The sequence below is a fragment of the Geotrypetes seraphini genome, chromosome 1 (genome assembly GCF_902459505.1).
Source record: "Geotrypetes seraphini chromosome 1, aGeoSer1.1, whole genome shotgun sequence".
NCBI lineage: Eukaryota > Metazoa > Chordata > Amphibia > Gymnophiona > Dermophiidae > Geotrypetes > Geotrypetes seraphini.
This window is the reverse complement of record NC_047084.1, coordinates 71645905-71660421: the sequence shown is the minus strand read 5'-3', so window position 1 is coordinate 71660421 and position 14517 is coordinate 71645905. Positions and strand designations below refer to the sequence as shown.

General features: G+C 38.8%; 1 protein-coding gene across 6 annotated transcripts in view; it reads left to right on the top strand.

The window, feature by feature from the left end:
• The window catches only part of RAI14 (retinoic acid induced 14), a 243961-nt gene extending 239468 nt beyond the window's left edge, over nucleotides 1–4493 (top strand). For all 6 annotated transcript variants that reach the window (XM_033933107.1, XM_033933134.1, XM_033933097.1 and 3 more), the window contains one exon: nucleotides 1945–4493. In XM_033933107.1, the coding sequence (XP_033788998.1) occupies nucleotides 1945–2022 (78 nt within the window). In that variant the 3' untranslated portion in view covers nucleotides 2023–4493. The remainder of the gene's footprint in view (nucleotides 1–1944) is intronic.
• Nucleotides 4494–14517: the final 10024 nt, after the last annotated feature.

Genomic DNA, 14517 nt, shown 5'->3' with positions numbered 1-14517 from the left:
GTGGAGAGAGAGGCAATACAGTCTGCTCAAGAAGAAATGCTGCTGTTCAGCCCTGGAGAAGCAGTGGGAAGAGAGTTGTTAGCAGAGAGAGATCCCGCTGGAGCCCAGACATCGGCACTCAACACGGAGGCTGGAGAGATCTCATCTTCCGTGAGTATGGACGAACTGAGGAGAGCTATTGCAATCATGGACTCCAATCTCAAAAAGGCAGTATCTATGGTACGATCTGATTGCTTCTATCAGCTCCCAAGTAAATGTCCATGGTGAAATGTTGCAAGAACAAAGTGAGAATATAAAGAGACATGAAGAACAGATTAATCAGGTTCAAACTTTAGAAGTGGAGATTGTTAAAGAAAGAGCCTTTATTCAGAAAAATAGGAATATATGGAAAATAAACAGAGAAGGAATAATCTGAGGCGTTTAAAGTTTCCTAAATCCCCAATAATACCAGCGGTTGAAATGGTTTGTAGATATCTGAAAGAGACTTTGTTAATATCAATGGAAAGTCTACCACCGATAATTAGGGCTCAGCATATTTCTCTGGGGAAGAAACAAGATAGTTCTGCTCCCACTGGAGCAGTGGGAATAGAAAAGGGTAGAATGAATTTGACTAATTTTCTGGAGAATTCACTGGAAGTAATAACTGAAAGAACTACTCTTATAGTGACACTTGCCCTCGAGTTTGATAGAGATTTAATTCTTAAAACTTACTTTAGACATATGAATGATACATTTTTTGATTTGACAATTCGATTGTTTCCAGATATATCTCAAATGACACAGAAGAGAAGAAAAGACTTCTTAGCATATGGACCAATAATCCAAGCTTTGGGAGCATCCTTTGTATTGAAATTTCCTGCAAAATGCTGTGTTTCACTAGAAGGGAAAATTTTTTTTTTTTTTTTTTTTTAACTGCTAGAAAAGGTTCAAAGAAGAGCGACCAAGATGGTAAAGGGGATGGAACTCCTCTCGTATGAGGAAAGACTAAAGCGGTTAGGGCTCTTCAGTTTGGAAAAGAGATGGGCTGAGGAGAGATATGATTGAAGTCTACAAAATCCTGAGTGGAGTAGAACGGGTACAAGTGGATCGATTTTTCGCTCCGTCAAAAATTACAAAGACTAGGGGACACGATGAAATTACAGGGAAATACTCTTAAAACTAATAGGAGGAAATTTTTTTTCACTCAGAGAATAGTTAAGCTCTGGAATGCATTGCCAGAGGATGTGGTAAGAGCGGATAGCGTAACTGGTTTTAAGAAAGATTTGGACAAATTCCTGGAGGAAAGTCCATTGTTATTGAGAAAGACATGGGGGACACCACTGCTTGCCCTGTATTGGTAGCATGGAATATTGCTATTCCTTGGGTTTTGGCCAGGTACTAGCGAACTGGATTGGCCATCGTGAGAATGGGCTACTGGGCTTGGTGGACCATTGGTCTGACCCAGTAAGGCTATTCTTATGTTCTTATGCTGATATGGCTGAGATGTGACTGTTTTGAGGGTTTGTTTCCGAGACGAGGAAGCTGATTTGGAGGTTGCATCACAGTGATAGCACCTCCTCTATCATCACTGTATCACATATTGGGAAAACCAAAGCATGCAACTGGAGGAATGTACATCATCGCAGGGCCCTTGTTTGATATTAGAATTTTGTTCTTGCTGATTGACGTTTTTTGTTTGATCATTGGTGCATGGTTATAACTGGGGGGGTTGCATTTTATTGTTTTTGTGTGTGTGTTTGGGGGGTGTTTTACTGAAAGGTCAGTGAGTTTAAACTCTTCTAGCTCCTTGAAAAGTCACACTTTTTTTTTTTTTTTTATAAATAGAATGCAGAAAATGATTTTTCTCTTGCCAAGGTTGTCCTGTTCTATGGCATGCTTCTTGTTCAGTTCTTATATTTATCCTAGTTCACCTGAATCTGAAATTATTTTGCTTTCTTTCCCTAGGGACAAATGGATGAAGATGTTCAAAGAGTATTAAAGCAGATACTAACCATGTGTAAAAGCCAGTCCCCAAAAAAGTGATGTGAGCTTTCACTTTCCTGCTGATTGCCACTGCTGCACACTGCCATTGTAGGGAAATTCAAGTTACAGCCAGTAACTGTACCATGCCTTTGAATCGGAGCCTTCACCAGTGTCTGCCAGTCTCTTCTGTCCATTGTATGCACTGTATTGCTAGTGAATGGCTGCTCAGGCCCTTCAGGAAGCCTTTTGTACCCAAAACATATTTATTTTTCTACAAGTTTTCATGCAACAGCAAATTTTTGTACTAAGTTTTGCAACTCCATCTGTAAATAAGTCTCAAGAAAGAGCTGTTCGGTAAGGTGTATTTATAAAAGAAAACAAATGAAAGGGCAAAGTGAAGGAGAAGCAACTAAATGCTTTTGTATTTTCACACTTGAACTTCAGTGGCAAATCCTGGCTGATATAAATGAATTAAGCTTGATGGTTCTGAGCGTCCCCTCTTGAACAGTAATTTGCGCATGTCACAAGCCACCCTTTACTTGAGTTGGTGTACCTAGGCATTACAGATTCAGAGATGATGCATTCTTATACCCATGGTCTTTGCACTATTCCTCAAGGTGAAAGTACATGAAAATTGCCATAGGTACAAGATAAACACAGTCACTTCTACCTACTATTTGTGAGTAGAATTTTGCTTTGTAAGTATACAGATCTGAAATGCAATTTATGTGTACCCTTTTCCTCCCACAATCTGGATGTGGCTAAAAGTATATGTGCTGTAGAAGAATGTGCAGACTTCATCTGCATTGAGAGTGGGCAATTTTCTGTCAATTTATGTTCAAATGCAGCCTCAGTATACTAGTAGAGCTGTATGTAGACAGCATTGACTATAGTCAGCAATTTGTCCATTAATTTTATGTGCACTTAATATTTGCAATACATTTTTTTAGATTATGAGCAGCTCTAATGAAAATATCCAAATTAGCTGTACCTCCTTCCCCCTCCCCCTTCCAACTGAAATATAACTAAGATCCCCAACTTATGTAGGCTATCAGTGCACACTTAGGAAATGATAGTTTAGCTTTTAAACATTTGCAGTTTGCACAGCTAGATACATATGATAGGGGAGGAGGGGAAAGAAAAAAAAGAGTGAAAATGTTGAACCTTTAGGTTATAATTGGCCATCTACGAAAACTAAGCAAAGTAAACTAGAAGTGGCTAAAACATAAGTCAAGCTTATGGCTGTCTGATATAGTCAGCGGCAAAATTTGTATTTCTTTTCTAGCTTAGGAGATTTTTGTGTAACAATTTAGAAGTTGCATTGTAAGATGATGGCAATTAGTTCTAAGGCCATGCCTTCTATGAATGACTCAGATTAACCCAATTAAAATGACAAGATGAGGAGTACCGAGTTAACTATGCAGTCAGTAGTTACAAGCAAAAGAGAGCTTAATAATACATTTGTCCGTCAATATATTCCAGACTAATGGAGCACAGGTAATGATGAAACTTCTGCAGCTTGGAAACATATACTTACATCCTAAATGGAGGGGGAGGATGGGACTTACTGAAACTGCAGCCAAAAGTACAAAATATGAAAACCTGCTAATCTACAGCTGTTTGATGGTAGGAAAGTGCTTTGGTATAAACACTTCATAGTACACTTCTCCCTCTGTATTCACTGTGATAGGGGATTAACAGACCCGCGAATACAGAAAAACTGTGGATAACTTTTTCATTTGTTATTCACGGTTGTCTATTAAAAACCATCATGAATATGGTGAAAGCGCAAATAACATGGTGGGAGACCTGGCCTGTTCCTGAAGGAGAGGCAAAACACGGTAAAGAAAGTGATGGGAATCATTGATTTTTCTTTATGCAAGCTGACATAACTTGGGGGGAGGAGCCAGCAAGCTAAAAACCGCAAACAATCGAAACCACAATTGCTGAAAACACGAATATGGGGAGGGAGAAGTGTAACATAGTAAAAAACTAAATCTGCTGCTTCACAGAGTTTTAAGTAGATGGGAGTATATGTGGTGCAAATTTCCTCATTTTTGTATTGTATAAGGAGTCATTCCTTATACATTGTATTATTGATAATTGGTCTGCAGGTGCCTCCTAAGAAGACACAATGCTAAGGACAAGTGTGATAAACTTCCTATTTCAGATTGTGGTTAAATTTTTCTCCACCCCTCCTTGGTTCTTTGATGCCAGCTATTTCCAGGCTGTACTTTGTAGGCAGTGATATTTTAAAACTATTCCAAGGGAATGGGTATGAGCTGATTTTCTTCATGCAATGCTAAAATGTTTTTCAAGCACAAAAATTGGACACTACAGAATTTTTTGTAGGCTGCCTGAAAGATTTGGCCCTTTTTCTTTGTATTTATTATAGCCATGTTTGTTAAATCTTGGAAAGTTTACAGTGCTATTAGCATATCATTTGTTTTACTATGTAATTTACAGGAAAAAAAAACCATCTAAACGAATATTTCCTTATACATAAATAAACTTTATCATTTTCACCCTTCTGTTCCTCACTTTTTACTAGTTTGCTATGTTTAATTCTGATCACACCTAAATTCTGTAGCTTGCTTTTATTATATAAAATCATATTGAGATCTTTATAGCAATTATATTTATCTCCATGACCACTTTTTCCCCTTTTTCATGGCTGCAAGTTTCTCCTTTCTAGTCAGGAAGCTCCAGTAGCTAAAACAAGCTTTTCTACTTTCTACTCAGTAAGCTACCAAGCCCACCGCATCCCTATTATAAAACTGATTAGATAATAAATACTGTACTTAGTTTTTACCTTTTCATTGAAAAGGCAGCATTGTGCATTTGTCAAATTATATTCCATTGTCAAGGACATGTTCCAAACCAGCCCCCTTAGTCTAGAGCAGTGTTCTTAACCAGTGGTGCCTAAAAGAGGTCAATCAAGGTAAGGAGAAGGGTCTTGAAATCTGAGGCAATTTACTGAAACATTTTAGATAGAATGAAGGCAGTTAGGACAGTTTTCAAAATAATTTCCCCAGAACAGAAACAGACAAATATGCCTGTTGTGCTTTCAACAACTGAACCATAGTTTTGAGCACTGGTCTACTGTAAACACTAATGGTAACAAAACTTATATTTTTTTTAACTTCATTTGCACACTGCTGCTCCAGGTTTTACAATCATGTCTTTGTGACAGAGGCTGTGATCTAATGGGCACATGGTTTAGAACAGGGGTAGGAAATTCCGGTCCTCGAGAGCCGCAGGCAGATCAGGTTTTCAGGATATCCACACTAAATATGCATGAGCTACATTTGCATTTCAAGGAGGCAGTGCATGCAAATCCATCTCATACATATTCATTGTGGATAGCCTGAAAACCTGACCTGCCTATGGCTCTCGAAGACTGGAATTGCCTGGTTTAGAAAGAGGATACTAGGGTTTCATTGATCATTGTGGAAACAAAAAAAGATTCAGAATTATTGGTCTGGAGGCCCTAGGAAATACAAAATAGTCTCTGCTGCTTATTCAATAAACCACCACCAAACAGATAACCAAACCCCACTGCCCTGAGTTCACAAACCAAGGAATTTTCAATAGATAAAAGATTTCTAAGTCCATCTAGTCAGCCCATTTCCCATTTCCATGTTTTAGTGCTTTCTACCCTGCCCATCAAACAAGCTATCTGAGCAGCTTACAGAGGAGAATAATTCAACAACTAAGAAGCCATAGAAGAAGGGAAAAGGGGTGAGCTATACAATTCTGGCTAGGATAGAAAGGAAAAGGGGGAAGCTCCTTTATTTAACTTGTTTTCCTCCTACTTAGGAATTTCTGTACTTGTTCCATGTGTTTCTGAATTGTGATCCCAGTTTTGCCCCTGCCATCATTAGTCCCTTGTTCACTCCCAGTCCTCAAAGACCACCCACAGCAGATTTTTAGGATATCCCTAATGAATATTGGTCCACCAATATACACTATCTATTAATACATATCATTATCTTCTTTCTTTTTTTAATTCTTTATTCATTTTTAAAACTTTCAATAAGTGCAATATAAGATTAAATCATTTTAAACTTTAACATCACTTAATATCCCATCAGAATCTGATTCACATCAAATAACCCCCCCATACCCAACAATTGTACTTAAACATAAAAAAACATAAAATATCCCCCCCCCCTCCCCACCCTGGACATGTATGAACAAAGGGAAAAAACAATATTCATTCTGTACAATATTTTGTTAATGGCTTCTAAACGTCCTTAAATTTCCTAAAATGCCCCTGCTGTAAGGCTATATTACTCGCTCCATTTTAAAAATACAAAAAGCTAATATCACAATAACCTATTTCATTTATTATCATACATCAAAAAATATATTATATAACTTATCATTTGCATTATATTCCACCCATACATTCATTAAACAAACAGAGCCCTCCAGTTCATTCAACCCAATTAAAATCTCTTGTTAAAGTGCATAGAAATGTTTACCCGTATGTCCATAAATTAGCAGCAACTACATTTACAATTGATATTTCTTATTGTAGATATTCTTCAATTGATTCAATTTTTCATTCCATAATGTCATGAGCAAGGAGTGGAGCTGCAACCAGTGAGGCTCCTGAAGACTCCTTTGTGGCGAAATACGAAAACGTGTTGAGCGTAATTATTGTTCATGGCATCCAAGTATTTATGACATTATGGAATGAAAAATTGAATCAATTGAAGATTTCTATGCACTTTAACAAGAGATTTTAAGAGTGCTCTGTCTATTTAATGAATGTATGGGTGGAATATAATGCAAATGATAAGTTATATAATAAATGTTTTGATGTATAATAATAAATGAAATAGGTTATATATTAGCTTTTTGTATTTTTAGATATTTAATGAATATAGGTGAGAGATTTTTATGCCTACTACCTCTGCTGTATGTAAACTTCTCTCATGCATATTAGGAATATCTTGAAAATCTGACCTGTTGGCAGACCTCAAGGACTGGATATGAAGCACAAAGCATTATCTTATCAGTAAACAACTCCCAGCTTCTTTATTCTCCTACCCAGGGGTCCCCAAAGTCCCTCCTTGAGGGCCGAATCCAGTCAGGTTTTCAGGATTTCCTCAATGAATATGCATGAGATCTATGTGCATGCACTGCTTTCAATGCATATTCATTGGGGAAATCCTGAAAACCCGACTGGATTCAGCCCTCAAGGAGGGACTTTGGGGACCCCTGCTCCTACCAAACCAGTCCAGACTAGAACTGCCCAATTCACTGATTCACTTTGGCTGAATCGATTCAAATAAATCTTTTTATCGATTCAAATAAATTTTATTTTTGAAATCCGATTCAGCAGTTGATCTACACAGGCCCACTTGGGCTTTCCCTCTGCCTTAGCCCTTCCTTCTACTATAAGTTCATGTGAGGATTTCTCTCCCTTCCCCCATAATGCAGTTTATTTTATTGTGAGAGATTGGCCCTGTCTGCACTGCACGTGAACCATTAGTTGCTGTCTCTTCTCTTTCAGGGCTTAGCTTTAGCATCTCCCAACAGCAACAATACTAATCTGCTGCAGCCCTTGATTAGTAGTAAAACAGAGATCAGGGCTTTCTTTTCCAATTTGCACCTCAGTGGCTCATTTACAGGCCGCGCTGCCTGTTGATTTAAATTTACATAGAGCAGCAGTGCCAGCCACACAGTTTTTAACAGACTGTCTGTCCCTATGGCTTGTCTTTCTCTTTCTGTACACTTTTATACACAAACAGGGGTTACATAGGAGAAGACTGGTGGAAAACTGGAAAGGTTAAGAGGAGGGATAGTGAGGGAAGATCAGTGTGTTAGAATGTTCCACAAATCCATCCATTAGCTTTTCACTGTTTGAAAGCTCAGGTAGGATTTAAATATAAATGTGAAAGCAGAAGAGAAGGCAGAAAAAGGATAAGTGCAAAAAGATGGACAGAATAAAAGCTCCTATCCAGCAGCAGCGTAAAGTGCTTGCGGACATCAAAATTGATTTTGCTGTCCGCAAGCATTTTACGCTGCTGCTGGATAGGAGAATTCACGTGCCCTCCAGGCGTCACTTGTTTTGTTAGGTTCTCTGCGTCTTTGCATATGCCCTCAGACCCCTGAGGAAGGAGTGTGAAACACAGACTGTGTCAGGTCCTGTGGATTCACACCTGAGAACCATAATTTTTTTTTTTTTTTTAACTTTTACTCATTTTTGAATGCTACATTGAATCTTCTTTTAAAAAGATCAGGTTTTACACCTTGTATATTGTATCTGCAGTTTTTTCTTTGTTTTGTATTACTACTGAAAAGGCATGAGCTAAAATTTTAAAAAATAACAAAAAAAGATAAAAGATGGTTTATTTGGGTGATTTTGGTCTTACAACTTGTATTATCATGCTGATCCTAGCAATTAACAGTATTATTATGTGACCTTTCTTTTGACTGCTTCAGTTTTGTAGTCATTCTGAATAAAATTAGATTCCAAGTGGCTCCAGTTCTGTGTAACACATTTCCATTAGCTACTGTCTGAGTGCACAAAGAACTTGTAAATTTCAGCCACTATTGCAGAATCTCCAGTGCATCAGATCTCTCACATGTTCAGATCACTTGGTGGAGCCAACAGATGCATCTCTTGTCTTCCCCCAAGAAGAAGCACAGAGAAATTTGAGTCAGTCACATTGTCCTTTTCCATTAATCTGCTTTCAAACCTAAAGAAATTGAATGTCAAGCACTTGTACTCATGCTTTAGAATTTTATTCACACCGTAATCTGTATTTGTCACTCTTAATTTTCCTTCATCCCCTCAAAATAGATCACAAATATATTTCTATCTGTTGTAATTCAACTCTATAATACTCTGCTTGGTATATTAGTTTTGGTTTGGCATTTTTGATTATGTGCTAGACCCTTTGTACTGTAGAATGCTAACAAACTAATGCCTCATTTTTTGTACCACTTAAAACGTGTCATCGTTCCTTTCAGATCTAAGCTTAAACAGAATACTGTTACCACCCTACCAGTATTAAAAGTGTTTTGTGTTAGAATTTTAATGTTTACATAAAACACTGGAAAAATCTATTTGAGTTCACATTGTATGATAACGTTGCAGAAGGCCATACAATTAACTGGATATTTCAGACTTGCACAATGCTGCTTCCGAAGGTCACTTTTTTTCCCCAATAGAAAAAAAGGCTTAGCTGCCCCTCTTTGACACTGCATCATATCAGCCTCTCCACAGTTAGTTAGCTACTGGCTACTGCTGGCCTTTGAAATGAGATCTCCCATCTGGAGGAAAATAAATCTTTCTGATTTCCCACAGTATTCTAGGCAGACTTAATAATCTTAACTACAAGCTTCTTTTGTCTGATAGGAAAATGCCCCACTCCTATTCAATGTTTTAAATCACAGATGTCACATCAATTTATAGACCCTTTGAACTCTTTGCAGTTCAGATCATCCTTGGACGGATTGCTGTAAATGCATTACTCTGCATTTTCCAAATAAAAGTGATTGGAAAATGGCAGGCTGAGAAACTGGATCATTCGTCTTTGAAGACCTGGTTAATATCGCATACACACCTCTATGAGTACCATGAGGTTATGCTGTTTTGTTTTATTCATTTAAATATGTACCATGATGTTATGCTGTATTGTTTAATTCATTTAGATACAGAATATTTGAGAGAAAATGAGAACTCGTAGATATGATCACAAGTACCTGGTGACTAAATTTATTTAATTTATTTTCTATCCCATTTTCCCCAAAGAGCTCAATGGGTTACAGGTTAAACATACATTTAATAGGTTACGATTTGCCATAATTACAGTACAAGTTTACAATACAAGATGCATTTTCTGCTATGTCTCCATGCTTCTATTTTCTTCTCTCCCTCACTTATAGCACATGTTCCATTTCTACTTATCTGAGAGTAAATGATAAAGTATGTTGATGGTTAGTAGGAAGTACTAGCTAGAGGTAGACAAAGGAACTCTAGCACCACTCAGTGGCAAAAAGGGGAATGTGTTAGATTTTACAGAACAGCATTAAAGATTATTGTATATAATTCTGACTGCAGATGCATCAAAGAATAATATAGTATTTTAAATAATTGTACTAAATGGTTATTTTAAACATAAAATCAGTAACAAAACCAATTTATCTAAAGCAGGGGTGTCAAAGTCCCTCCTCGAGGGCCGGAATCCAGTCGGGTTTTCTGGATTTCCCCAATGAATATGCATTGAAAGCAGTGCATGCAAATAGATCTCATGCATATTCATTGGGGAAATCCTGAAAACCCGACTGGATTCTGGCCCTCGAGGACCGACTTTGACACCTGTGATCTAAAGGTTTAATATTGAAATTATGAAAATTGTTCAGGCTTTATTGTTGAAGAGAATGGACTATTATGGAATGGTACAAATGCACAGTATACAGGACATACAGTATGGTAACTATGACAATGTATAAATTATCACTTTTACATAACTCAGGGAAATTTCACTTAACTACACCTCAATCTTTGAACTCTATAAAATGTTTTTTTTTGGGTGGAAAAGGTTGCATAATGATATATGCTATAAAAAGCAGCTGTAGATTTTTGTTGCTTTAATATAGTGTTAAATCTTTCCTTGTGTCTGTTTCCCATCCCTATCTATGACATTCTGTTTGTCTGTCTTGCCTGTTTAGATTGAAAGCTTTTTCATGCAGGGACTGTTTTCTTATTCTTTGTGACTCTGCATCGCTGCGTGCATCTGATAGCGCTATAAAAATAATTAATAGTAGTGGTAGTAGTACTTGTGCTGTGCTGTGCCTCTGCCTATCCTCCAATAACTAGTTTTTAACGGGCTCTCCAGACCAGTCTAAATAGTTGGGTTATGCTCTCCTATCAGCAGTTGGAGACTAACAACTAATAATTATTATTATTTCAATAGCAGTACTAGACATACACAGTGCTTTGCAGGTACTTCTTCTGTCTCTGGTGGGTTAACAATTTAAAGTTTTGTACCTGGCGCCATGGAGGGGTAGGTAACTTGTCCAAGGTCACAAGGAGCTGCCGCAGGAACTGAACTCAGTTCACCAGGATCTCAGTCCACTGTTTTACTATTACAGGATACAATGGTGAGCAAAGGGGAGCAGGGTTAAGAGCTGAACGCTCTCTCAAAAAGGTGGACTCACGTAGTTCCTTAACACCACAATCACTAGCACATTGTACTTCTGGCATGCAATTTGCTTCTTCACCTCAAGGGACCTCAGAATGCCACCCAAATCACTGTGATTGTTGTGGCAGCACTCCTCACAGGTGCCCTTCTTTTTCCGGTGTATAAATTTTTTATATATAATTTTTTTTTTAATAAATATTTTGTTGTATAAAATTAATTCATTTGAGCATTAATCTTCAAACATTTCATAGTTTACTTCTATATGAAATTTTTCTTAAAGTGAATTAGAGAACTTAGCTCTTAACATTGCTGCACCAGTCCCCACTACCACGTTTCATTCTGCCTCAGGGTCGGGGATACTGGACGTGCTGCATTGTAAAGAACTCCCATTACTCGATTGTAAACCCTAACACTATTACCTAAATTACCAAAACTCAGAAAGAGATTGCTTACCAGACTTTATTAAGCTTTAGGCTTACTCCTTACTTAAAGCCGCTGCTACTAATAATATGGCTGCAGCGTTCTTAATCATGCTAAAAACCAACCCCTGTGACCTCAGTGAGCCCAACCTCCAATGAGGAAGCAAAGAAATTCTTAGACTATGGCCCCTCCTCCTATGCATTATGCTGCTAGCGTCATACAATCACTTGTTTCATTCAGACTCTGTGGGAACATGCTGTTTAATTCAAACATCCAGCGTAGTTCTTTTAAATTTAAAATATGCTCAATATTTCCACCCTCCCACCCAATGCATACAATGTCTTATCACTCTCCATTTTAAATTTGCAACAGTATGTTTGAATAACGTCCACTGATGGACTAATGGAGCAGTTTCCTTAACTGTGTGCACCCTAGATTTGTGTTCAGTCAACCTGACATTAATAGAACGGGCAGTACGCCCCACATATAATCTCGGACAGGGGCACTGGATGATATATATTACACTAATCTAATTACATTAATGGGTGCTAGAATATGTGTGTATCTGTCTCTTTCTTTTTCTCTCCTTGGCCGCTTTCTGTCTTTCCTCAGCTGTCCACCACCACCTCTTGCCTGCTTTCCCTGTCCAGCAGCACCCCTTCCCTGTTCCCCCTGTGCAGCAGGAACTCTTCTCCCTTCTTTTTAAGTCTTCCCCTGTCCAGCAGCACCCCTTCACTCCTCCCCCTGTCCAGCAGTAGGTCTTCTTCCTTCCTTTTACCTTCCCCCCCTGTCTAGCAGCCTGCTTCCCCTATCCAGCACTTCCTGTTACCTCCCCTCTCCCCCATCCAGCAGCACCCCATACCTGCTCCCCCTGTCCAGTCCGGCGATCTCCAGCCATCGGGCCAGCTCCTGTAGGGAGTCTCATTCCTGCCCTGTCCCCGCCGGGCGTGTGAGCCTGCTCCGCCCCCTCCCGACCTGCCGGGAGCATTTGAATTCAACCAGACGCTTCCTGTTGAGGGAACCTCTCCTCGCTGGACTCAGCAGTGGGAGGGTCAACGGGGGTTTGGGTGTGCCGGGGGGGGGGGGGAAGCGATGACGATGATGAAGAACTCTGCCTTACAGTGAGTGAGGGAGAATTTGAAGCATGCATGCGCACTCCTATCTGCCACGGACATACGGAACACGCAGATAGGAGTGCGCATGTGCGCTTAGGGTTTTATTATTATAGATGAGAAGATTTATAGTCCGTTCTGGTCTTCACTTCATACATTTTACCTGTTTCGGGATGAACCTAAGTGTCATCTGTCAGGTAGTTCCAGGCATACAGGGCATTGAGATAAAGTCTGGAATTGGCAGTGGAGGAGGAGGGTATACATATAAGCAACTTATCTGAGGAACGGAGTTCTTAGAGAAGTGTGGGAGGAGAGATACTGAGGGGCTGTAGAATGAACACATTTGTAGGTTAGTAATAAGAATCTGAACTGAATGTGAAGGCAGATAGGGAGCCAGTGAAGTGATTTGAGGAGAGAGGTAATGTGAGCATAGTGAGGCTGGCAGAAGATGTGTCATGCAATAGAGTTTTGCACAGACTGCGGGGGGGGGGGGGGGGGGAGGCAGTTCAGCAGAAGACCTGTTTAGGAGTAAATTGTAGTAGTGAGAATGAGAACTAAGCTGTGATGTCATACCATAAGAGCCCTGTACAGCCCATTTGGCTAATAAGGATTTCTTAGACCATAGGACAGCTTCCCTGTGCAGCTTAGAGTGATCTGGTAGTATTATGGTTTATTTTTCCTTATTTTTTAGTTCAATCTTTATTAAACTTTTAACATCTTACACAATGGTGCAGAGTTGCAAATAATCAGTAATAGTTTGGCAATTCGCAGCAATTACATCATGAGAAAAACCCTCATAATATACAGTATCTTATCAACCCTTCCTTACCCAAGCACACCCCTCCCCCCCCCCCTTTTCCATTTTGTCTGGCAGGTCAACCACATTCACACACATTGCTTAAAGCCCTCTAAAGGGCCACACACATCTACAAAAGAAGCCATATTCCCAGATTTTTCTGCCAAATTAGCTTTATGCCGATAATAAAGACACTTTCCCACCAAAAATAAAAATGCAAGAGAGTGATGCTTTTCCAATTTTTAACTATCAACTGTAGTGCCACTCCAGTCAATATTAGAAACAGTTTATCTTTGTTAACTGTTAATAGGGTTACAGAAGCAGCATGTGTTCCACATATCACCTTAGATCAATCAAAATGCCATATGAGAAAGGTATACGAACTTCCAGTATGCATTGTATTTTATTCCAAATTTCTTACCAAAATATTTGAACTAGTGGACAATAAAATAGAAGATGATCCAGTGTACCCACATCCATCGTACAATTCCAACAAGTTTTGGGCAAGGTAGTGTCCTATTTTTGTAATCGTACCGGTGTTCACAAAACTCTGTGTAACACAAAATAAAGGGTTTGTTGCAAAGTTACTGAGGCCGTACATCGTTATCTTCCAAAACCACACTTTTTTCCAATTCTCAGATGAAACAGAACATTGCAGTTCTTGAGACCAAACAGAATGAAGGCCAGAAAGAGGTTTCTTAAGTAAGTATGAACATAAAAGCTTATACCAGCTAGAAGCTTCATGGCCCTGAAATCCTACAGTAAAGCATACAACTGGTAAACTTGGTTGTTCATTCAGATTGCCAAGAGATGAAAAACTGGCTTTAATAGCATGCTGGATCTACAACTGTTTAGAATACTGTGAAAATGGCAAAGCAAAATTATGTTGTAAAGTCTGAAAGGTTACCAAATGTCTCTGACACATCACATCTTTCAAGGTTCTAATATCTGTTGCAGTCAGGTTTTCCAGAGTATCTTGAAGCCATTAATGATAATTGCAGAGTTCAACCATAAAGATATTTGTTTAGAACCTTTAGTTGAAGTTGTTAATAAAGCATCTAAA